The sequence below is a fragment of the Microcebus murinus genome, chromosome 6, assembly GCF_040939455.1.
Source record: "Microcebus murinus isolate Inina chromosome 6, M.murinus_Inina_mat1.0, whole genome shotgun sequence".
NCBI classification, from domain to species: Eukaryota; Metazoa; Chordata; class Mammalia; order Primates; family Cheirogaleidae; genus Microcebus; species Microcebus murinus.
Genome location: NC_134109.1, coordinates 46901029 through 46927363, shown reverse-complemented (window position 1 = coordinate 46927363; position 26335 = coordinate 46901029). Strand labels below are relative to the sequence as shown.

Here is a 26335-nt window from a genome sequence, read left to right as displayed (position 1 = left end):
ACACTTGTATTGAAAAATATTATTACACTGGAAAGATTTGGAATCTGAGGTTCAGAAAAATGAAGTAATATGTCCAAAAGCACTGTTCTGGAAAGTTGTAGGTGTGGGTTTTAGAATCCTGGATTGCTTTCCTATAATGGATATGCATGAGGACTCTCAGTTTCCAGCCATGGGCAGGAAGGGCCTAGGAAAGTGCTCACATCTCTATCTTTATGCAAAAAATAAACCAGGACAGACTCACCTAAGTAATAGAGCACCTGTGCTACTTGCTCAAGGCCACCTGCCTGACTTCCTTAATGTTGTCTATGTATTAATAATAGGTCTCTGAACTGGGCTGTCACTGCTGACCAGAAGCCAACATGAAGAAGGCTTGGTTCGGGGGCTGCAGGGTACCTGTTGGTGTGCGAGTTGTTGTGCATGAACCAGCTCCGGTTATTGTCCACATACATTGCCCAAGCTTTGTCGTCCTTTCCTAACATCACATCCTTCATGACGTCGATGCGAGCCACGCCAAAGGCAGGATCCGGGTGGTTGTCATAGCGGTCTACCGTTAACTCCCAGTAGTGGACGCCCTTGGAGAAGCCAGTCTTCCCCAGCACCACCCGGTCATCATAGCTACTGCAGGTCACTGTCAGGTTGTCATTGGAGAAGATGATGTCTGAGTGCGCTGAGCCAGGGTCGAAAGCAAACCAAGCCACTGGGAACAACAGAAGGGAATCGGGTTATTAAGACAGACCACGGCAGCATGGCGTCGTTGCGCACTCCTGGGCAGGTAAGGAGCGTTGTGTAGCGTTTTCATGCTGCCATGCAGGAAGGAGGCGTCCAGGGCCATAGCAGACAAGCGCACGTCCTGGGAGTTGGTACTCTCTGCACCAGAAGCAGACGGAGGACACACGACCGGTTCAGCAGGGGTTACCTGGCTCAGACTGCACTCCCCACCAGGTGATCCGGGAGTGAAGTGGCATCGATTTTGGAAGGTGCAAATCCCTTCACCTGGTGACTGGCAGAACAGTGCACCACAGACATAAAGGGAGAGGGGACGCGCTAAGATGCCCCCTGTGTAACCCCTGAGGCGGGGAGGCTAGGAGCTAGAGTCCTAGATGGAGGAGGGATAAAACACATGGAGTGAAATCAGGAAATAGCCCTTTGGCGGAAGTGCTAACATCTAGTCGCTTTGAAAACTTCCTCAGCTCTAGTGAAAGCTCACAGGCTGCGAAGCTATAAGCAACATAAACTAATTTTTATGAGTGTGACTTGGATGTAGGACAGGTTGCTTCCTCATAACTTAAAAACACAGTTTGCGTGCTACTCCTAAAACTAACATGTAAGATATTTTGCTGAAGCAGTAGGTACTTTGGACATTAGGTGCAGATAGACCCATGTCTTTGCACACATTGTTATGTCCCAAGTTCTAAATGCCACCTGCAAATAATACGCTTGAGAGATGTAACTGCTGATGTATTGAACCTGTGAGCCACCTCACATGCACTGTGGTCTTTGCTATTTGTAACAGAATAAGGTTGTTCCATACCTGCCAACAGCTTTTTAATGTCAACTGTTGTCATTCCAAGTGAAAGGCATGGGGGAGAGAGACAGGAAGCAGAATTGACATGGATAAGAAAACATGTCTCTTGTGATAAACCAGTACTCAAAAGGGCTTCATTTAAAATGCCACATACACTACGACAGTTGGTCTGACTTCTACCTTTACCCACATTTAGCGCTTATAAAGAGTGCTTTGCATTGGCGTATAGGAAAACTGGGGGAAAAGTAAGCTTTGAGGTATACTTTAAAAAATATAGACATTTCTATTTTTCTAAGAACTTGAGAAAGTGTTATAGTGGGGTTAGAATGACAATTAGACAGTTTTATTGACAGAAAATAAGCTGCTGCCATTTATTTTGTGAAGGAAATTGAGCATACCAATCACACAAAAGGTAACAATTACAACAAGTATACTTGCCTAATTGAGAGTAAGGTGCAGATTGTGTCTCAAAATTGCATCCTATAAAGAGATACTACACATCAAAGCTATGAAACAACAACCAGGTTGATAAAAATTATTTGTATACATTAAAAAGCACCAGCTGAACACAGTCACCAGAGGCCTGATTCATGAAAAAAGGAAGCCCTTTTTATTGTTAGTTTACTTTGCTGGGTAAGAATTGCTTCTGCTTTTTCAAAATGAAAAGCACGTCTTTTTACCATTTCATAAATCCTCCTCCAATGGATTCTAAAATCTTCAGCTTAAGTTTTCATCATCATTCCCAGTTCAATCTTTCCCCCTAAAGTTGCCATATTAAGAAAGGTGACTTTTAAAAATGAGAAAAATTTACCCAATTGAAATGGAGAAATCACTGGATCTTGCTAAAACTCTGTGTCGCTGTTGTATGCACTTCTAACTCTGGTTATGCTGAAAGGTCTTTGCTGTGACTTGAGCCCAACATAAATAATACATATATAACTAAATGTATAATGCCATCATATGTTAATAAATACACCTGATAATTATTAAAAATGACAATCTGAATGTAGTAAAATCACCCCAGTTCTTAGATTGTTTTACTCTCTCAGTCCTTCCCACCTGAGGGGAAGGGTGTGGGCTCAGAGATAACTGGAGTCACCTGTGGAACTTTTCCAACCGCCTCCCTTCCCCAAGGTCTGCGTCCCCCACCCCAGGAGAAGCCGCACGGGGTGGAGGAAGGAAGGCTGTCTAGTCTTAAAATGTCCAAAGCTGTGCGAACAATTTCCAGTGGTGTTGGGGACTGACTCATCTAGAAAATGTGGTTTTGACAAGCACTAAAAGATAAAGAAAAAAAATCACTTAATTTTGTTTTCAATTTAGTAAGGCCCTTATATGCTAATTTCTAAAACATATGAAGGATAATGGACTGACTCAAAAGAATTTTATAAGAATTTAAAAAAGCAACTTACTATAAAAAGGAACTGAGGTAAAATCAAAATTTAAAGATTATGACCTTACTTTTGGTTAGTTTATTTACTAATTTGCTTTGAATTCACATGCAAAAGAATCATTTTCTCCCAACTCATGGCTGATTTTTATGTTTAATTTCTATCAGTTGTCAATTCGATTTCTATCCATGGGGTAAAGAACAGTGAATATAGAACACCCAGAGTTTTAAAATTGACTGTCACATCCAGCTTTAGAAATAAATTTGTAGAATCCCAATAGGGCTTTTAAAATTTTTAAATGAATCATGCCTCATGCAAATTCTTTTTCAAAACAAATATTCTGAAATCTTTTTACACTACTTTAAACACACTGTCATATATTTAAGATTCAATGATACAACTAGAACAATGCTATTAAATACACCCATCAAATATTCCAAAACCCACATTTCATTTTATTCTTGAGACAATATACATTACAAAGACTATAACAGTATTTCAGTACATTAGACACAAGTGAAAAGAGTTTCATAACAAAGCATGTTGGAAAGCTAGTGCACAGAAAAACAATAAGAAACATAAAAGCACAAAGAAAAATGTCATTTTAAAGAGAGCTTGAAGTCCCTGCATCCTTTTTGCACTGTCATGCTGTGGCCTTCTTCATTCCAGGATATGGGATGAGCAAAAATAATAAAATAAAGAGCAAAAGAAACCTTTGGAAATGTGAAATGTGCATCATGTGTATCCATGATTACAATATAGTCCTGAAGAGATCAAATAGGTCTGCATCTTAGATATTTTAGGATTTTAATTTTCTAGACAGGGTTCACTGCAAAGTTAGCACAAGTTTAGCTTCCTTGAAGTCAGCTGTAAGCCCTGTCACAACAGGCTTGGCTTGGACAACTTCCAGGAGGCCAGACTTTCTAATTGCTTGGCTCTTTGGGCATTAGGAGTTAAGGTTTCTAATTCAGCTAGCAGCGGTCCCTCCCCTTTGCTAGAAAAACACTCAGCCATGAGCCCGACTGTCCTACCAGTGAGCACAGGCTCTTGCAGAAAATGCTTTTACTTTCTGCTCTCTGGTTTGCCTGCTTTGTAGAATAGGATACATTCTGCTGTTAGTATGTTTTCACTTTTATTTTTGTCAATAAAGATCTCTTGAGTCTATGTTTAATCAGACCACTCCAGGCTGGATGCACTGATCCAGTCTCCCAGACACAGCTGGTATCCTGGATACAGAAGGGTTGCAAACCTCCAAAGTACTGCCATGGCCTCCACTCAGCCAGTGCCTTTGCCGTGCTGTGCCACAGCATGTGATGACAGAGCAAATTATCATGGTACCACGGTGGTACCAGCTTGTGCAAAAAGAACAGCTTCACTCATCACTTTCCAATGCCATTATACATAGACCACAGCTCCATGGTTGCTCCTTACACCACACAAACAGGAATGCCACAGAGCTCCATCATCCAAATGCTCCTCATACTGGAAGCAGGCCACAGACACAGAGACTAGCTCATCCCCTGTACCACGCACATGAACGGCAAGAACAAAACACGCATTTCAAAGCTGCCTTCAAGGCACAGAGATCAAAAGGAAAGGTCTGAGGAGCTCAGCTCACCCGGTGCATTGAGAGACTGCAAAGAGGAATGCAAGCTCAGCTGGTGGGGTGAGGATCGGAAATCAAAGTAGGATCTCCCCGGGAAGCTGGGTTGTAGATTAAGGGTGGAGGAGAAAGGACTCATTCTACGAAGCGGCAATCTTTCCGAAGGCACTGGAAAAGGGAGGGTCTGTTCTTCTGAATCTGTGTCTAAATGTAAGATCAATGCAAACTAGAGATCAGAAATCTGCTACCTGACAGTGCACGGTTCCCCAAGACCTGCCTTAACAATACATTCATACAAAGCCTCCTCTTCCACAGGAGGCCACATACAGGCATCTACACCACCGATGTGCCTGGGGGCTGGGAGGGAATTCTCCGCAGGTCAGGACCCAAGACCAGAGGATACTGCCAACATCACAGGCAATTGTTTTCATTTCCCCCCAATTTTTAGTGGTAGGAAAATTATTTTGAAAAGTTTCCTTTTAATTAAATGAAATATTTTTAGAGTTGAATTTAGTAACTTTAGAGGTCAATTTTACCCATGATGGCCAAGAAGAAATTAATATTTTACCCCTTTCAGCTATCCTGGATATTACCACCTATTCAATAATGGCCTCTTACAGGGTTTCTATGCAGAGATGATGATTTTTGCAAACTGTTCCTGATCCATTTCTAGGTGTATGATATGATTTTCTCTATGGGCACATTCAAGGCTTGATCTTTGAAAAGGAGAGGAAGCACGTGGTCCAGGGAAGACAGGGCTGGACAAATCCTCAGGAAGCCTTACATTTCTTTGTTTCTGAATTATGGTTAGACTCTAGGGACATCATTTGGCCATCTTCTAATAATAATTGGACACGGGCAGTGGTGAGGTGCATTGGTAACAAAGTGTCTTTGTTTCTTTTCAGATAGTCAGGTCTGCTATGAAGACCATTATTATATCAGAGTAAGGAATTATCAATCTTGTTTTTAAAAAGGGCTTGTGAATGAGTTTCCCTAAATTACTAAAATCACTCCTTTTTCTTTTGTCAAACAATAGTTGGCTCTAGGCAGTGGTGTAGTCTGGTTGCAGATGGATCTTTCACCCATTGAAGCCTTTTAAAAACTCAGTTTAATAGTAATAATTTAGGAAACACAGATGATTGGAAGGTAATATTCCATGTTCAAAAACACCAAGGAAATTTCTTCTTGTTGAAAAAATGCTTTTGGTGACCTGGGGTATGCCTGTGAATATATTTCTGGTTTCAATCTTTTAGCAGTTCTTCTTTGTTGAACATACCCTTCTCCTATCAAAATGCTGCTCTGTGCACATTCAAGCAAAAATAACTGGAGTACATGTGTGCAGAACAGGATCCTATTTGAAGAGCTCAGAACAGGGCCAGTGACAAATTTTAATTTAATTCTGCCAAGAGTCAGCCTCATATTCATTTCTGAACTTACAATATTGAAATTAGCTTTTCAGGCTTTAGATTTTTTCTGTGGGGGAAGATTTTTTTTTTTTTAAAGAAAAGTACAAACCCTATCTCAGAGGAAAGGAATTGCTATTCATGGAGTTAAGACTTTGTGTTCCCAAGAATAACACATTCAAATTCTCTTTCTTTCATTCATTTTATTTATTTATTTATTTTGAGAGAGGATCTTGCTCTATTGCCTGGGCTAAGTTCAGTGGCATTATCATAGCTAACTGCAACTTCAAGCTCCTGGGCTAGATGGATCCTCCTGCCTCAGCCTCCTAAGTAGCTGGGACTATAGGCATTAGCCACCATGCCTGGCTAATTTTTCCATTTTTTGTGTAGATGGGGGTCTCACTATGTTGCTCAGGGTGGTCTTGAACTCCTGACCTCAAGTGATCCTCCCACCTTGGTCTCCTGGAGTGCTAAGATTACAGGCACTAGCCACTGTGCCCGGCCCAAGTTTTCTTGTACCTAAATTCATATGGTTTCGATGACTTGGCATGGTATGATCATTTCTTTGTTCAGATATGATAAACCAAAAATTATGTTATTATCTTAGGGGGAAATTAGCCCTTTAGTGTAATGAAAGATTTGAAATACAATAACACGGTGCCCCATAAACTGACATGGGCTTGTCGTGGGGAGAGAGGCATTTATATTTATGTCAGTAAAAGATTTTTTATTAACAAGAATTTGCTTGGAAATGCATTTTCACCAAGCGTGACAATTCATTATATTGAAAATACTTGTTGCTTTAAAAGTTAAGGGAAAGGACATGCATGGTAAGATGAATTTCAGAGTATTGAACCCCCAGGCAACGATCTGAAAACCAGTGAAGAATGTGTACTGGGTACAGACCTTGCGGAGTGTATCCAGTTCCACTGCGAGTCGTACTCACCTTTTCTATTCCCAGCACCAAGAAGAACTTGGAGTTGGTGACGGCACCCCTTGGTGGGGTGGGGGTTGAGGGTAGCTATGGCTATTCATGGGATTAAGAACTTGACCCTAAAGTGGTTATTGTTTTTTCTGTCTTTTCATATAGATCCATGGTGTATTAATGGCCCAATTTCTCTCAACTCCTTTCTCTCTTGAACTACACCCTCTACTCAGGCAAGCTCATCTCATATACATGTTATCGAACCATTCCATTTTTGGTTTTGAGGTGTTTTTTTTTTTCCCACCTACGTCCTCCCATCCCTACCAGCTGGGCTCTTACCGCATTTTCTCTAGGCAGCTCCTAAAAAGAAAAAAAAAAAAACAAAAACAAAACAAAATTCCTACTTTGCCATGAGAACTTTCCAAATGAATTACGAGAGAGAAGCAGAGAACACTTTCCACCTGATCCCAGCCCAAATAAACAAGCAATTCTCCCTTTATTCCCTTCCCCATGGGTACATAGTGGTCAGTTGCCTATAAGTCATCTATGCCACTTCATATTATCTTAGATTTCAGGAGTCTCAAAGGGAAGACACTTCTCCAAATAACATCAGAGAAGCAATCATCAAGCTTCCCCTCTAAGTCCCCTGGGGACTTCCAGCCAGCTCCCTCCAGTTTGTAGTTATTGCTTATTTTGTTCTGGACATACCTCGTTGGGAGCTCTTCTCACCAACTGTAGCATCACTTTCTGGGGCCACAGGGAAACAGATCACTAGTTCTTCAAGTATTTGAGTCCAGTCACCAATCCATTTTAAATCTTCCCTTTTCTGAGCTCAATAGAGTCTACTTCCAACCATTTCTCTATGTGTGGATTTCAAATCTTTCACTGTCTGGTCATGCCCCTCTGCACATGTTCAAAGGCATGAGTCAAAAATAATATGACAATATTGAGAACAGTATTGCCAATCCCTGGTTTAGCCAAATCATGCTTAACTCACATGGAATGTACACAGAACTACCCAAGTGTGTATTCTGTGTTACACTCATGGGATGCAGGAAGGACATACATACCATTTCCTCATCTCCCCTTTGAAATACAACTATTGAGATACGGAGAAGGCTTCTCAGCCATTAATGTTCTATTAGTCAAGACAAAGAGGAATGAGGTTATCATTTTTTTCTTTAGAATACATGATACAAAGCTATTGTTTAGGTCATAGCTAATACTCAGGATGATGACTATTATCAATTTTTAACTTATAGATTACTAGAGAAACACAAGTAGCTCCTTAAGAGATTTTTAATATCTCATCATGTTTCATCATATGCACTGGTCCTGTCTGGTTGAAGAGCTTTGCTGGGTGAAAGCAGCTTAGCAGGAAAGAGCAATGGAAAATAGTGTGTCAGTGGCTGAAGGTGCTAACTCCAGGCATAACTATGACTCTAGGACGGGACTGTGCTAATAACGGAAATGTGTCAAGACATGTTTTTCATCAACTCTGTCAATGACCCTTATTTTCCTCTTGCTCCTTCCTGGACTTCTTTCCCTTCCCACCTGGGATTGGCTGGATTCTGGAGGCAGGGTTTAGATAGTGGCAGAGGCCTCTGCTTGAGAAAAAGCAATCAAGAATTACCAAAGTAAAGATGAGCTGGGGAACACTTGTATTACTGAGTTACTTTTGGGTTCAAGAAAGAAATAAGAATATTTAGGTGGTGTACTCCTATTGGGCCACCATATATTTCGTTAAATTGTTCATTACTAACAATAATTGAACACCTATTGTGTGCCAGACATTGTATTAGAATTGAGTAGTTGGGAAATATGAAATTGGCAGGAGAGCTGACCATAGGAAAAATAATAATTTAGAGAAAATCTGTGTCATACATTATTGATTGGTTTTTATGTTTCTAGGGGTGGAATTTCTTGATTCCAAATACATAGTACTAAAGATTTTTGTGGATGTTGCAGAATATTTTGAAATGTAAAGTATAGTCTTTGAGGTGTTATTTTTTGAATTCAAGGAGGAAAAGTAAACTGATAGTGGTTCCTTATGACAGTATATACTAATCCAGCTTCCTTTGTGTCATGCTAGAAGTTCTCATTGTCCTCCTGTCTGGTTGTGAACAAATTCCTAACTTAAGCAGCCCTTGAACCTGGTCCAACAAGATGGTTGTATTTTAGAGTACAGGAAAGCCAGATCTGTCACTAAGAATTACGTGAGCAGTGTTAAAGATGAGTTTCACTTCAACTAGAAACCAGCTGTAAAATAATCTTAGCCTGCTTTTCTAGGGAAGATGTTAAAAGAGACAAATGAATGAGGAAGGAGGCTGAATTATCTTAAATGATCTAATAACTAGCCAAAGTCACAATTATGCTTGACTGGTACCTAATTTATAATAAAAGCTTGTATTTTAAGCTTTCTTAAGTGTGGCATTAATTGCAGTTGAGAAATGAGAACAGATGTCTTGAAAACCTCCTTTTAAAAGAATGAAACAGCCCTTGCCACCCTAGGATGGCTGCATCACGACCAAACCCTCCACTCCAATTTAGATTACCATGGCATTATTCGTAAGGAACTATCATCAGAAAAACTGAAATTTCCTATATTTCAAAGAGATACACAAAGATTCTAAAGGAGTAATCTGTTCCCCAGAGTGTCAACTGCAGAGCACACTCCCTAGAACCAAAAATAGGGCTCTGGATCCAATTCAGTCCTACAGAAAAATTCTGGAAATTCCCTGGGATATCATGCATAGTGTCAAAATTAAAAGGAACAGAGAATCTCTTTTTCCTGAGCTCTGAAACCTATCATTATGCCTCTCACCTTGGATTTCGTAAAATTTACCCACATTTGGTCAGGTATGATTTACCTACCTTGAGGATTTCATCCTGGAAATGTATATTCTTATAACTATTTTTGCAGAGGCCCAGATGTTCTGGGTCGGGAAAAGCAAAGTAGAGGCATGGAAAACATCTGCAGTGGATCATATACTTTTCCTTATAGGATCCTTTATCAACTGTTTTCTATTAGTGGTGAATTTGCACTATCATAGGTGCAAGGTTAAGATCCATTAAGACCCTTGAAAGAGGCAGGGGACATCTAATGCCACTTCCACAGCATTTTCTGAAGCAGCTTTCAACAGTAATTTTGAAGAGAGAAGCCACAAAAGTACTAATTATAAAGAACTTAGAGGTCATCTGGTCTAAGTTCATAGTTTTAAAGATAAATCAAAGTCCAGAGAGGATAAGGGACACTATCAGCTATCACTACCAGCTGTGGATGGATAGGATAGAGACTTAGGATCAATTCCTGGTGGATAAAATTTGGGGGTGACAAGGCTACTGCTGCTCTTTGCGACCTGGAAATGTACAAAAGATAAGGTTTGTGCTACAGGCTTTGGGGCACATTCAATGTTCTCAAGGGTGACCAAAGTTTGTGCAGATGACCTAATTCATCCACAAACCCTGAACTCTATTGAGGATGAATCTTTCTCCTCTAAATAGGGTAGTTCAGTGGACTATGGTGGTTAGGGATTGTCTCCCTTTAGAATTTTTGGCCTCAGGGGTAGGTAGGTGGGCTGAGCTGTTCCCTGTAGTTGTTCTTCTAAGAGGTTCTTTTCCCTCATAAGGTTATAACTTCTCTGAGGGTCTCAGTGCTGCAGGGTTTAAAAGTGCAGTGCTTATACTAGACTAAAATCTCTATGATATATCTGCAGAGAGACTCTGGACAGATGCATCTGAGGCCATTTGGCATTCAGACAAATGGAAGCAGAAGTCTGTATTCTGCCTGCACCATCCAATATTTTCTGGGTGATGTCCTTTGATGCCTGGAAGAAGGAGCTACCACATTGGCAAGGGCAGTGGGATGCTGAGAAGTGAATGAGGGAAAAAGAGATTTTAATCCTTATGAATAGCACTGTCTATGCCCACTTTTTAAGAAGCAATTTCTAAGACATAATGTCAAGAATCCCAACCCATTTATTGTCATGAGATAAAACAATCCGGATCAATGTTGCGTAGAATGGCTACCAGGACCTTCAACTAAGGCTGCTTGAGAGCACTCTTTTCTCTAATCATCACTGATTACTTTCTCCCCATTTCTCCCAGTTGAGATCTGGAGGGCCAGAAAACTTCTCTGATTAATTGCTCTATGGAGCCCAAGCAGGGCTCTGAACGCTAGACCTCATTTGGTAGTGGCTTTCAAGGGCCTCAAAGGTGTTGCTCTGACATTCCCTTTCTTTCCCAGGCAGCGACCTGTCACTGCCAGCCAAGAGCATCTACTGGTAGCAACTGGGGAAGGGCCTGTCTAGATGAGCTGCTCACCTGAGGTGAGGGGGAGCTGGAGGAAACACAGGGACATGGAAATGGGCATAGGATATGAGGAGGGGCTTGAGTTTTATGCTGGAAATGACAGCTACTTCCACATCTCCTTCTTAAAGCAGGAATGTTATTCTTTTCAACAAAACTCTGACATGACTCTTTGAAAATACTAAAGTCTTATTTCTGGCTGGGGTTTTTGGCTGAGTACATGAGATAGCTACACATGCTGCATCATTCTGACAAGATGTTTCCAGACACCTAGCAGACAGACTTGGGATGGTTTTCCTTCTCTTTCTCTCCTTTGGGTCAAATGCAAATAGCACTTTTCTAATGTTGGCACCACAGCAGATGGTGCTGGGCATGGAAGGCTTGACATCCTGGGTCTGACATGTTACTTAAGATCTCTGAAGCTCAGTTCTTCCACATGTAAAGTAGGATGATAATAATAATACTTATATAGTGTGGTAGACAGGATAATGGCCTGTCCAAAAATGCCCACATCCTAATCCTCAGAACTGGTGAATATGTTGCTTTACATGGCAAAAGGGACTTTGCAGACGTAGTTAAATTAAGGATCTTGAGATGAAGAGATTCTCCTGGATTGTCCGAGTGAGCCCAAGGCAATCACAAGGAAGGCAGGAAGGGACAGTCAGAAAGAGACTGGAAGATGCTATGCTGCTGGCTTTTAAGACAGAAGAAGGGGTCATAAGTCAAAGAATGTAGGTGGCTTCTAGAAGCTGGAAAAAGCAAGAAAACAAATTCTCACCTGAAAGAACATAGTCCTGCTGACACCTTACTGTTAGCCCAGTGAAACCCATTTAAGATTCTGACCTTGAGAACTAGAAGATGACAAATTTGTGCTGTTTTAAGTCACAAAGTTTGTGGTAATTTTTTACAGAAGCAGAATACATCAGATAAATCTAGAATGTGAGAATGTTGCAGCAACAGAACAGGGGAGGGGTTTAGACATTAGCCATGGGCATGGAGGTGGAGTCTATATAACTGTTCTAGGGTGAACAGAAAAAGAAATCTCTGTTTTTTTCTGTAGGCCCTTCTGGTAGTGAAACACAGAATGGGTAGTGTTTACATAATTCCTCCACTGGATCTTAGTATACTAGAAATATTTCCTGGCTTTCATGTTGCTGTCATTTTTCAGAGAATCTTTTGATGAACAATGAAGAAAGTTCTCAGCAGCTTGACACAAGTGAAGTAGGATTTATATTACATATATGTGAGAAATATTACACTAGGTATTTGACTTATTTCATAAAACCCTCTGAGACATACCCAATTACCCAGAGGAATTCCAAGGATTCCTGAGAATATACTGACTTTTAAAATGTTTTAGAGGGAAATTTTTCTAAAATGTATTATATACTTTCTGACATTCTTTTTTTTCGTTTTAATTTGCAGCTTTCATCTCCAAGCTTTCTGACTTTCTTAATCAGAACATTTGCCATGAATTTTGGGGGGGAGGTCTTTTCTTAGTTTTTCCTGTTACCTTCCTTGTTGAATGCTGCCAACAGCCTCAACTCACTTCTATAACAATTCCTCTCTTCTCTCTTCTGATGTGATGCTTTTAGTCTACTGTGGTCTTAGCAAAAGGGTCAGTGAGCTCAGTCAATTGTAAACTAAGAGTAAATGAGAACTCAATGAGAGCTGGTTCTGCTGTGAGGACAGTACAGGAGCTTCTACACATGGACATTGTGTGTGTGTGTGTGTGTTTTCTTGCCAATCAGAGGTCATTGTGCTTACTTCCTGGTTTTAAGATGGTAATGTAGATTGCAGGCGGGATATCTTAGTTCTAGAGAGGTGAGGTGGTACTATAGCTTTTAGGTGATCTGAGAAAGGTGCCATGCAGTTTAGAAGGAGGAGTGCAGCCTATAAGTTCTAGGACAGGGGTTGTGCCCAGCCCAGTACCTGACATACTTGAGGTGCTCAATTAATGTTCTGAATGATTAAGTTTTCCTGTCCAAGGTCAGCTCAAGGCAGATTTCTGAAGTTTTTGCCTTGCATACAGTCATTCCATGTCTGGATCTCGAGTTCTTTCCCTTCTCTGGGAAGTCTCCCCACACCTCACTCCCCACGGCCCCACGTTTACATCATGTTCATTTTCCCTGCAATACGTTGTAACTTACTGCATGCAGTTATTAGTTGTAAAACAATCAGAATATTACTTCTATGAAAATATAAATTTAAAAACTGTTTTTAGAAATATTTTTGTTTTTAGAAAAGGCTGCTCTTTAGTTGAAATTAAATTCAAGAAAGAAGAATTAAGGTTATATAATAAATTGGAGTGGTTCATACATTCCTGGTGTAAAGATCTATTTGGAAAGCAATTTGGAAACACAGATCAAGGGCCTTAAATAGGTTCATCCTCTTTGGTCCAGTAATTTCACTTTTAAGAATCTGTGCAAGGAAAAGAATCTTTTTGCATAAAGATTTGTGTTACAGAGTGTTTTTTATGTAGAGGTTGCAACCCTCCATGTTCTGATTCCCCTGAGGGATGGTGAGCAGTAGCTCCATCCCTGCTGAGAAGTCTGCCTGAGGCAAGTTTCGCTCTGACAAGGCTGAGGGCAGTCAAAGGACCTTCTTTTTCAGCCTGTTAATAGTCTCAGTATGTTATTTGAAACCCAGGAATATTACCTTTGCTATATTTCATGTTCTTTCCAGATTTAAAAAAAAAAAAAGCACAGTCTGTATAGATAGGAAAAGGGAAACTAGAGAAAAATAAACAGAACATTCCCTATCTTGTTCTCAGCCTTGTCTAATTTTTTTTTTTTATTTGACTATCTATAGTGTGTCTCATACACACAGCATGAGCCTCAGAACTCCATGTATTAAGAAGGCCTTGTTACAGGATGTTTTCAACAGATAATCTTTTGCAGATAGTTCAAAGACTGTGGCACAGCTATTAAATGAATTAAAGATATACAGAACCAAGTTTTGGGGTCTTATTTTAAGATTTCATTAAAATTCTTAATTGATTACTGTTGTATTTCTTAAGTCAGGGTAGTTTAGATCTGTGACTGGCATTTTTTGATGGGTGTCATAGATATATCCCCAGGAACTTTGCTTTCAGGGAACTAACCAAACTTGAACTCATATAATAATACATTTTCCTTTCTCTCTCTCTCTCTCTCTCTCTAGAGATGGGGTCTTGCTATGCTGCCCACACTGGTCTTGAACCCTTGGGCTCAAGCAATCCTCTTGTCTTGGCTTCTTGAGTAACTGGGACTACAGGCACGTGCCACCATACGTCACTCCTTTTCTTTGCTCTTAACACATTCTTTGTAATTTCCACTGAATTAAATTGTTTTTCATTATTTTCCTGACCAATTCTCCTATAAAAATTATATTTTTCTGCTGCTCCTCTCCCCTTGTTTCACAGTGTTTATCATGATTTTAAGTATGCAACTATTTACATGTTTATTTCTCTAAGGCCTATCTCTCTTTCTAGCCTGTAAACTCCAGGACAGCAGGGGTCGCTTCTGTTCAACACTCTGCACCCACAGCGTAGCACACAGTGGGCACTTATCAAGCACGGGCCAATAAATAGATAGATACATTTGCTTTTGAGAAAAAAACACTTATAATTCATAATAATGTAGACATTTGACCTTCCCAGTTACCTTTAGGTAACAGCAGAAGGTTTTGTGACAGTTCAGAGAGTATAGTGATTAGTGATTTAAATCTCAGACTAAATGCATGTTAGACTTGCAAGTTAGACCTGCTATCACATATGAAATTGTACCACTCTGTGATATTTTTTGTTTTGAACTTTGGAAAGGGGTTAACTTTTGCTAAGAAGAATATGAAATATTTTTTAAAGCCAAAACAAACTACCCCACCACCCCCAATACCATCAAAGAAAAAAAAAATCTCTAAAGCAAACCTTTCCAGGAACTGTAGGAAACAAGATTAATAAAGTATAAGTGCAGTGAATGTATCAAAACTCTGTTAATAGCATTTTTCTCACTGATTTCTAAAAAACAAAAAAAAAGATATAATTATTTAATTCTATAGGCTTTCTCTATCATTACAAATTGATCGAAGATTTTTTAAAAAAAATAAACTAGTCACTATATTTTTTCTTGCTCTCTAAATCTTGTCTCATTGTTTGGATGAATTAGAATGAGGGAGAAACAAATAGAACAAACCAAAGTTATGGAGAAAGTATGTGTGTGAACTTTATTTCATCATGAGAAAATCACTTCTGTGCAGTAACAGAGAATACTGATATCTACATGATGATAATTTTCTTTGTATTCATATACATACCTTATATTTGTACACAATATATAAAATTCATGGAGGAAATTAATTTCTACAGTACAGTTTCTTTGTTGGAAGAGAACTTGTTCCGTTTGTTTCATCTAGAAAATGACCCCCAGTTCTGTGACTGTGGTACCAAGGATCGCAGTTCCAATCCTGTAATTTATTAAATTAGACACCATAATCTTGTGAACATTAAAAGAAACTGAGAAACTACATCCTCCTGCAGGATGAAATGAGAGACATAAGTGCTCACGCTGCTATGCTAATAACTGAGTTTAGCAGAATAGTATGATTCCCACGATGTATTATGAATAGAAATAGTTTTCCCGCAGGTCTGATGACACGTGTTAGCAACATTGCTGCAATTTCTCTCTGCTCTGCTGGCATGCACTTCACTCTTCAGTCAGACCACCTGTACACACATGGGAAATGAGGCCATCACCAGCAAAGGCCTTCTGCATTGCATCTAGGAAGAGTTCTCAGAGGGCTTTAGCGTTTAGCATGGTATTCTGGGAAAAGAGGCAACTGCTCTCAAACTGATAGGTCATCCCAGAGAGAAGTAGCTAAAGTGATAATTCTGGGGAAAATTCTAACTGCTAACCACATCATTGTACTCTACATGGGAATAGGTCATGTGGGCCTTTTCCCTTGAACAAATCTTTCTCTTTGATTAGCATCATTCATAGACTTACACTTGCTCCCCAAAGCACTGTTTTCACAGCCAGGGACCTCTCACCCTTGCTGTGGGATTCAAAGTTGTGCTTGATTTTAACCATGTGAACCATTTTTAGGGTGACTGGCATATGCTGAGGTTTGTGGGAAGTAGGAAAAAATGCCAACCACAGTGCTTTTAGCTAACATCTTGAAGTTAAACAAAATCAACATAATTCATTTTGCAGAGGGAAATTATGGAGAATGTCATGGGGGGGGGTGACTTCTATGATTAAAATGACACCCCGAGGTCTCAAAATGCTTTCATATAAGCCACAAATAACCTCTTGGTAGGTTTAATTTTTCATGTGTTGTGCTTGCTTTTAAAATGAAAATGTTAAAAGCCTTGGAGGTTATAGTTGGCCATCCAGTTCAAGCCTCACTTCTGAGATGGATTACTTGTGTTTGATGACCAAAATGCATAAAGTATAACCAAGAAGCAAAAGCTCTGTAGAGATTAACCTTGTACGGTGGCCCCAGGCAGCCTAACTCAGACTAGAGGGACTGGCAAAGATGAAAATGGTTGGTAAGGTGGAGTTGCTGGTCTTCCTGTTGGTGTCCACAGGAAGTCTCAGTCCTGGTGCCACCGGCTGGGCTTTGGGTGTGAAATGGAGATGGACCAAGCTGGCTGAGCCAGGAGTGGCTAATAGGCCCTCTGGGAATAGCTCTAGCACCCCACACCCATTTGAAACACATTTGGTCATACAGATCCTCAGCTGGAAAGAACCTACGTCCCACCCTTAGGAACAAGCAAGCACCACAAAGTAATTTAGAACCATCTGGGCAACAATGGCACATGATGTGTATTAGTGGAGAATGGGAGCCTGTTCTACAGCCTAGACACATTCGTCTTACACACCGGGGCACATTCAGGCCTTCATTTTTCAGCTTCTTCAACTGCAGCTTATTTAGAGCGTTATCAAAGGAAGCCGACGGCCCGAGCCATTTGAACTGCCGATGTGGAATCTTTGGTTTGCTCACATCCACATACCACAGGCTCTCTAAAGGCCGGAGAGGAAGAGCGGCTCTATGCAGAATGCAGAGCAAGTCATGGAAAGACTTCAGGAATGTGGGAAGTGGTGGGGTTACCTCCGAGCTTGCCAGGCATTTTAGACGCCACACAGTTCTCGCTCTGAGGGATACTGCTGAAGGGCCTTACCCTCGGACGTTTGGAGGACCAGGGTCTTGCTGTACGGGCTGACTCCTGTTTTGTTGAAGGCCTTGACCCGAGCGTTGTATGTGCTGTTGAAGTGAAGACCATCCACGGTGCACATCGTCTCCTTCCCCACATACACTTCCTGAGGGGCAGCAAATATGAGGACATCACTTAACATGGAGCCCTGTGAGGGGCCGGGGAGGCAGCATGGCTGAGGGGTTAGGAGCGAGAGCTTTGACAGCAGTCTGATCTGGATTTGAATCCTGCAAGATACTGGGCCATTTAATTTACCCTTTTTAGCCTCAGTTTCCTAGTCTGTAAAATGGGGATAATAATGCCCACCTTCTGAGGTTGGTGTGAGGATTACATGAACAGATTGATTAGCATAGTGCCTTGTATTTAGCACAGGCCCAGCAGCTTGCTGGATGGTAGTTATTAGCAGATAGGGCTTCAGAAGTTAAAACTGGGTGTTTATAGTTAGGATTATGCTTACTAATATTAACTTGGCATTTTATCCAGTATCTTATACCTACTGAGCTCTTTATACACCAAGTGTGGTTTGTAAAAAATGTTTGAAAAAAAATGAGGGTGGTCTCTATGCTGTATTTATAACTTCACTGATAACTTCAGGAGCTGTCACACAGACCAAATTCAAAGCCATAGAAGTATAGGTTTTCATTACAGTAGGGGATGGGAAGGGACGGGGAAGAGGGAAGAAATGACATTTCAAAGACTTAAAATAAATCCTGGCATAACACATCTTTAGCATAGGTTAGGCATTTGCTTCCCTCTTTAGCTGTACACTTTGCAAAATGCTGGTGTCATGAGTAAAAATAATGTGCATTTAAAGCTCAGTCTTAAAATGACAACTCTCCAGTGGGATACTAAGAAGACTGGGGTCTTGTGCCCAACAGTTCATCACTACTGCAGTGGTAACAAAAATCCCCTCTCATTTAGTACTTCTCAAACTTTAAGAGCACTTGAATCATGTGAAGATCTTGTTAAAATGCAGTTTCTGATCCAGCAGGTTTCTGGGTAGGAGCTGAGATTTTGCATTTTTAACAACTTCCCAGGTGAAGCCAATGGTGCTGGGGGGACCATACTTTGAGTAGCAAGGCAAGAAAAACCTGCAGGCACAAAGGTGCAAGTGGCCCCTTGGGCTGGGACCTTTGTGGCCTGTGGAATAAGAGAAAGAACCAGATGGGAGAGTCATGGGTTGACTAGAAGGGATCCTTCTTTATGTTATTGGAGTTCAAGGGGGAAGGCAGTGCCAGATGGTGCTAAGATTGGGAGTCTGATATCTAAGCAAGGACAACTGGGGTACAGAAGAGACAGACTAAGTTTTTAAAGAAAATGACAGGTTTGTTTTGATTCATGTTCAGGAGATAGAAGTGGAAATGTTTAGGCCACAGGTGGAAATCTGGGCCTGGCTCTCAGAGGGAAGTCTAGGTGAGGGATGGACTAGGGGGTGGGGGACAGCACGCATCAAGACCTCAAAATGGGAAGAGAAGGGGCCATGTCCAGGCACCTTCGCCACTGTTGGCAGGTAGTAACTGGGAGGAAGAAGTCGGGGAAACTATGAGAATTACTTTCCCAGGGAAAAAAATAACAAAGGGAAAAGAAAGGTACTAAAACAAGAACTGTGGGTTGCAGAAAAGGCAAGTCAGAGATGGGAAACTGACAGACAGGATTTTTTACACACAAATACAGACACCCACATAAGTACACACAGTGCAAAAGACATGAATTGAAATGGAACCTGAGACCCTTATCTCAGAAAGGAAGAAACTTGGATCTGTCATGACAGCATATCAACACATATATAAATAAGGCTTCTATATCAAAAGAGAGAACCTTTATCCTTAAGAATTATAGAAGACATGGTCCTTGCTCTCAAGTATTTAAACCTAGTGGAGGATCAAAAACACATTCAATGGTGGCTCACGCCTGTAATCCTAGCACTCTGGGAGGCCGAGGTGGGCGGATCGCTCCAGGTCAGGAGTTCAAAACCAGCCTGAGCAAGAGCGAGACCCCGTCTCTACTAAAAATAGAAAGAAAATCAATTGGCCAACTAAAATATATAGAAAAAATTAGCTGGGCATGGTGGTGCATGCCTGTAGTCCCAGCTACTCAGGAGGCTGAGGCAGACGGATTGCTTAAGCCCAGGAGTTTGAGGTTGCTGTGAGCTAGGCTGACACCATGGCACTCTAGCCTGGGCAACAGAGTGAGACTCTGTCTCAAACAAAACAAAACAAAAACAAACAAACAAACAAAACACATTCAAGAAAAAGAAGCCTTGACAGGCATTGCTCTTGAAAGCTGGTGGCCCAGGTTTGGCCACTGATGGCCAGAAGGTAGCCTCATCTTCAGGGACCTGGGGTTCTTTGTAGACAGGAGGCTCCATCTTCATCAGTGAAGGGATTGGCCTCAGTACCCAGAAGGTTCCAGGCATCAGAGCTCCCAGTCAAGACTGGGTAGGGGAGAAGCTAGATGAGAATGGGGCTGTGTGTGTGTGAGACAGAAGCGGTCACACGCAGATCACCAACTTCTAGGCACCATGGCCATGTCTTACCAAAAGGTTAGGCTGGCCTACTTTTAGAGAGGACTGTGAACTTCTCAATGGGGTTAGGGCTCCTTTGCTTTGAGGAGCTAATAATCTGCTGGCACCAGTTCTATTGGATGAAAAACCCAGATAAAAACCATAGAACTGGGGAAATGTTTGCTAGAAACTCTTCTTAGAATAGGGAAGCTACAATAGGGGAGCATGCTGATTAAGAGAAATGCCAATTAAAGACATTAGAAGCTGTGGGTTGCAGGTTGCAGAAATAAATCTTAGACAATGGTTAATTATATTATTAGCAATAAATAACAATGGTAATAATAATATTGCTATAGTGCAGACTTACTATGTTCTAGGCAACATGCTAAGAATTTTATACAGATTATCTAATGGATTCTTAGCAATAAGGCATGATACATGCTAATGTTGTCATCCCCCACTTTTATAAATGAGGACCTGAAGGCTCAAAGAGGTGAGACATAGGCACAGTCACACAGCTCCGTGGAGGAGACCAGATTGAATGCAGGCAGTCTGCCTCCAGAACCTGCAGCACTGCATGTACTGTCTCTTTAAAAGGACAGGACAGTTTTGGAGACTCCTCCATCCCTCTTTGATGGTACGGGGAGAAAGCAGGCCTCAGGGGAAGGGCAGGCAGGCCCTGCCAGGATGGCCTGTCCTTAGGAGGATAGGAAGCCAGGCCTGAGCCTCGCTGGCAGGGCCTTTGAGGGATGCATTTTGGTTTTGGGTAACAAGCAGGAGGTTCTCTACTGACCCGGAACTGACCACCATTGCCGTCATCCAGCTCCAGAATGTATCCTTCCGCGGGCACCGTGGACAGAGGTGGCTGTTTCCAGGACAGTGTAGCACTGTTGTTGTGGGTGCAACATTCCTCCAGCTGTAGGATGGGAGTTGCTGGGACTGGAGAGGAAGCTAAACAGAAATTAGTGTAACCCTGGTTTCTGTTGAGTTGCAAATATTTCCTTGACTTTGAATGACAAACATGCCTCTGACAAACACGTGGTTGGAAGTAGCCAGCCTGGGGTGCACGGGGGACCTGAACTGGAGTGGGACTGGCTCCTGAACTGCTGTGATGCCTTTTTCTAAGCTCACAATGGCACTTCCCACATTAATCGTGGCAGTGAAGGGGAGACAGGCACATTCACAGAACTGCTCTGTTCTCACCTCCCTGAGGATAGGAGACATCATCCCTAAGGGAAATGTTTGTCCAGCCCACTAAAGCCTATTTAACTCATAACATGGCCAACCTGTGCTAATAATTTTATCATAACATTTATTCTGAGATTTAAAACCCAGTTTATATTCTAAGATATAGCTCTGAAACCACTATATTTCTAATATTCTATTATTTTTTTAAACCAGTGATTCTACTCTACATCTTGTACACATAAGTAGCTATAGCAGTGCATTTGTTGAAAATTTGGTAACAAGTGACACAAAGTGTTCTCTCACTTTCAAAACTTCTGAGGAACCTGACATCATTCTCCCAAGGCAGTTGCACCTCAAAAACAGCAGGAGGCCAAGTGTGCTCTTCCTCCAGAACACCAGGCTCAGAGCCTGGGAATGTATGGGGGGCAGGCTGGGCTGGGACAGAGAGGCTGAAGGTGTGCTCATGGCCCTGTGAGAATCTTTTGTGGTGTTACCAGTCCCAATACCCCCTACCCACATTTTATACTAAAACTTTTTTGTGTTACTTACAATTGCAAATTAGTTGAGACTTCAGACACACAGACATAGAATAATCCCAGTTCCTAACATACAAACTCAATATATATAGCTGGGAATGATGTTTTTAACAACTGTTTAAAATTTTATTTTAGCACCAAAACACTGATTTATTATTATTATTATTGCACTTCAATAACAGGAGAGAACAGCTTGGACCACATCCAGGGACATTTAGATGAACAAATGTTAACTGTGGAACACCTGGTGTGTTGTACCAAAATTGGACTCTGTGTCTCATGCACTGAATTAAATCTGCTCCTTTTCAGTCACCTCAAACAGGAAGAGGTTTAATTTAACAGCAGTTTGGGAAACTAGTTCTATGGTGGATAACCTAGAAAATAAAAGCAGTGATTACAGTGTAAGAGCTATGAAGGTGAAATAGGTCAATCCTCTCATACTTAAGAAAAGACTGTGAGACATTACAATAAAACCATGTCTGAACTATGAAATCAAATATAATTGAATTAAAATTCCTGACTAGTTAATTGGAGGTGATCAGTTTAAGAAGGGAAATCATGTTTTAAGTTTCACTGATACAGGATTTGGAAGGAATCTTGGAGAACAATGGCTACTGCAGCCTCAGCGTTTCCAAAACCTCTGGATTTGGAGGAAGGAAGATAAATTCATAGCCTTGTTCAATAAATAAACTACAGGTTTGGACAGAAAGAGGAGACAGAAGACATCACTCCTCCTGATTCTCATGAGCATCTGCACATGAACAGGCATCACCCTGGAGTTGTAACTGGAGGGTTAACTTAAGTCATTTTAAGTATTAGAGACTTACTCTGTTGTTTCAAATTTATTTTCTTGATAAAAATAATACATTTTTAACACTTACCATGGAAGCAAAATATGGCAAGTTTAGGCAAACCATTCTTCAAAGGGCTTCTAGAAACATGAATGATACTCCTAAGATATCTGTTCTTAACTGTCCTTATTAGCTAGAGCCTCCCATTAAAATAATTCTTTGGACTCTCTTATTTCATTAGCTCCACAATAGTCTTTCTTTTTCCCTTTGCTCATGCTTCAGGCAAGTCTACATTTAATCAATTACAAAATCAAAGAATAAGATCACAAGATGGCTTCAAATTAAATTATACAAATGCTCACAATGTCTCTGATAAGAAAGTCAAATTTCCCTGTGTAGAGACAGGTATAATTAAAAGATTAACTGAAATACATGATGTCATGTGTAATTAAAACATTACAACTTCATTTATGAGTGCTTAGTGGATATACTTTAAAAGACCAAAAGGATAAAAAAAAAGATTCTAACTTCTCAATAATCTTCAGATCTTAATATTGTCCCAGATTTAAACCAACAAGCAAATGAACGAAAAAACAAGGAGGGTGGGCAGAGAAAGAAAGCAAGAACTAACCCAGAGATATCTGCATGTGTCTACATTTATTCCTCAATGTTCTGAGAATTATTTTTTCTTTCTTCTCATTTACCCCAAAATGATGTTGCATATAAAAAGTAAATGTGACAAAATTATAGCATTAGCAGAGACTTTCCTCATTAGCAGAGATTCAGGCTGACATTTTAAAAAATAGATTTTTATAGTGGGTGTGTTATGTTATACTAACTTACTTTATTAGGTATAGAATAAATGATCTACTAGAAATCTAAAGTACTTTCAAATTAATCTACCTTTTATGATTTGGAAATGGAAAGCATTATAGTTCCTGGGCTGAAGTCTAAGAAAGAGCATTTTATTTTATTGAAACTACTGTCCTTGGGGCTGCCACAGCTATTGGATCTTTACACTTTCATGATCATGCTGGGACATCTTTTGATGTTTCCTTAAGAACTAGTTTTACTTGACCCAATCAGAATTCTAGCATGTAGCATTGTTTTAGCCTGTAAATCAAGCTTGATGCTGAGAATTCTTTTAGATATAAGCAGTCAGCTGTTCTTATTGACTTCCTTGAAGAAGGCTGGTGGAGCTGTGTTTCAAAATTTAATTTTGCAACAGCGGCTTCTTACACCAACATTTCCAAATGTCTTCCATTTTTAAGGTCACTCTATTCCAAATTCTATCTCACATTTTCCTTATGTGTTTAATTTTTTTGTTGTAATGTTTCAGGTGGGGAACACTCACAACCATCCAGAATTCCTCTGTGCAAGTACAGGGGAGTGAGGTGAGGACAGGCAGGAAAGAAAGCTGGGCTCCCAGCCTCAGGGAACACAAATCCTAAGTGATGCTTTTGGAACGCTTACTAAGTGCTAGACAGTGTGGTGAGAGGTTTATGTGGATTAACTCATTTAATTTGCACAACCACAACCCCACAAGGAAGGTACTGTTATTGTCTCTAATTTGCAGATGAGGAAACTGAAACATAGAAAGCTTTCATGGCTAGTAAGTGGCAGAGCTGGGATCTGAAACCAAACAGCCTGGCTCAGGCTCAAGGGGCTTTCGTCTTGCATTCTACTGCCTCTCTAGTCCAATGTTTAGTGACAGTACACCAGAGGAATGTCTCCATGTTTCATTCTCAAAGTTTCTTACAATGTGAACAATAGAGATTCCCAAGAATTGCTGGTAGGTATTAATGAAATATTTCACCTTCAGTGCTATGGTGGTTGGGAATGCAATTTTACTGAGTCATCTTCTCTGAAGGCTCATTTGTAGACTGTCATTCCTCTTTATGGTGGCTAAACAATACAAATGGCATTTGAGGAAAGTTCAGACTTTAGTGGAACTGTAAGCCATTTCTAGAAAGCTGTCACTAGTACAGTTTTATGGATATATGTGAATGCATGTGAGGACATGAATTTCAGGCCCCCAAACTATCAAGGATGAATAGATTATGTGGCAAGTGTGTATGTTTATTCCATCCCTGCCAACCCTCTGGCAGCTTTTCCCTATAATTTATAGGAGAGTCTGTTCAGATCACACTGTCCCTGCCCTGTGACCTTGGTGCATACTCAGAGCTCTTACATTCAACATGAGTCATTAGAGATAAGTGTGGCTGGGCGCTATGGCTCATGCCTGCAGTGCTAGCTACTTGGGTGCTCAGACTGCAGGGATCACTTGAACCTAGGAATTCAAGGCTGCAGTGAGCTATGATCATGCCACTGCGCTCCAGCCTGGGTGAGAGAGCTAGACTCTGTGTCTTAAAAAAAAAAAAAGCATCCTTTGGAGAGTAGAAGCACTTACTGGGATTAACAGCCAATGGTCTATGTGCTAAAAAGGCTTGGTAGGAGTTAGTTTGCTGTTTTGTCCTGATTCAGAATGAAAACACTGGCATTTCATTTCAGCACCATAACTTAAGAATCTTGGAATACTTTGTGTACTTAGACAATTTTGGGGTAGTATTTTTTTGCGAGGATATAGGTATCTGAAATCTATTTTTAACCCTTAGCAGACTAGGAAAAGACTCTTAAAAAATTTCCTTCCCATGACCTGGGAAAGAGTTGAGGATAACAACTTAAAATTAAGAAAAAAATGTGTTTATTACTCTCTAATAAAAATAAAAGACAAAACGTAATATGATGTTTTCTATAAAAGTCTGAAAGATCAAACCCCAATAGTTGGAAAGAGGGTGAGATGGTTTTCTAATCAGAATACAACCAGAAAACATGTCATTACAATTTGGGAATATTTTAATGAAGAAAATATCAGTGTTCTCCATATAGATCTTAGTCATTTGGGAATAATATGGAATCAGAAAGAACAGACCAGCTAAATCCTTAGCTAATAAGAGAATAACTTTGGGCAGTACATTCTTGCTAAACAGTAGCTGGCCTGACTGGAAATGTGTAGAAACCGATATCAGATCTACCTTCTCTGGGATCAACAATAACAATAAAGGCATCTGCAATGAGAGTTCAAAACCAGAGCGATGCTTGCTAAAATTCTGAGTCAAAAAGTAAAGAGATATTTTAGTTATCATTTTGAGTAATAATTTTAAATGCAGATTTTGACAGTATTTTAACTTTATACTGTAATCCAGTTGGCACAATTAGAAAACACATACTGAATTACACGTATTGTTAGTTTCACAATGTCTGAATTACTTTAACACCACTTCAAATGCTACTTAATTGTGGCCATTTGCATGTCGATTTTCAGGGGCAGTTTCTTCAGATATTTTTACTGACAAGTTGTGAAAGTGCAGTTTATTAAGAAGATCTTGAAGAAGTGAAAAGATTCACACTACATCAGTAACAGGTGTGGATATGTTAACAGATTTTACAGAGACCAGTAGAAGTCTCAACTACAACAAATCAAGCTCTATTATGTCGTGACCTCTGTCTTTTTCTTTCCATCACAAGCATTTGACAAAACTTATTCAGATTCTAAAAAGAACTGGGCTCTCATTGAATTAATTAAATTCAAAGAGCACAAAGCAAAGCATATAAATGAACTAGGCAGAGTGATAATAATCAGAAGTAAATTAAATTAAGACAAAGTGTTAAAAAGAAAAGGAAAATGGAATACTATAATCCAGTGTCATAGCAAATGGCCTGTTTGTTATATTAACTTCATCAATAATCGTCTGGTTTTTGTGTGGCTCCAGGTGAACTTTGGCTGTGTGAGTGTTCCGCATTTTGGCCTTCAGAGTACTTGGCATTCTCTGCTGTGTGTGCAGACTTGAATGGGCTGGACAAACATCCCTGTCCACTCTGACGTTTGTGTGCAGTCCTAAGTGGCCAAGTGACAGTGCTTTAGAAATGCGGTCTGTGATGCAGAGCACGTGAACCTGCAGTTCCCATACC

General features: G+C 40.4%; 1 protein-coding gene across 8 annotated transcripts in view; it reads right to left on the bottom strand.

Annotated features, from left to right (window-relative positions):
* TRIM9 (tripartite motif containing 9) overlaps window positions 1-26335 on the bottom strand; it is a 112239-nt gene that overhangs the window by 9868 nt on the left and 76036 nt on the right. Inside the window, exons 6-11 of one of the 8 annotated variants that reach the window (XM_076004031.1) lie at window positions 20642-20787; window positions 17313-17451; window positions 4532-4720; window positions 1964-2005; window positions 1532-1555; window positions 394-697 (exon numbers count right to left, since the gene is read on the bottom strand). In XM_076004031.1, coding sequence (XP_075860146.1) covers window positions 394-697; window positions 1532-1555; window positions 1964-2005; window positions 4532-4720; window positions 17313-17451; window positions 20642-20787 — 844 coding nt within the window. Of the gene's footprint in view, window positions 1-393; window positions 1556-1963; window positions 2006-4531; window positions 17452-20641; window positions 20800-26335 lie in introns of those variants that run through there. The other 7 variants (XM_076004032.1, XM_076004030.1, XM_076004035.1 and 4 more) reach the window with 7 other exon arrangements.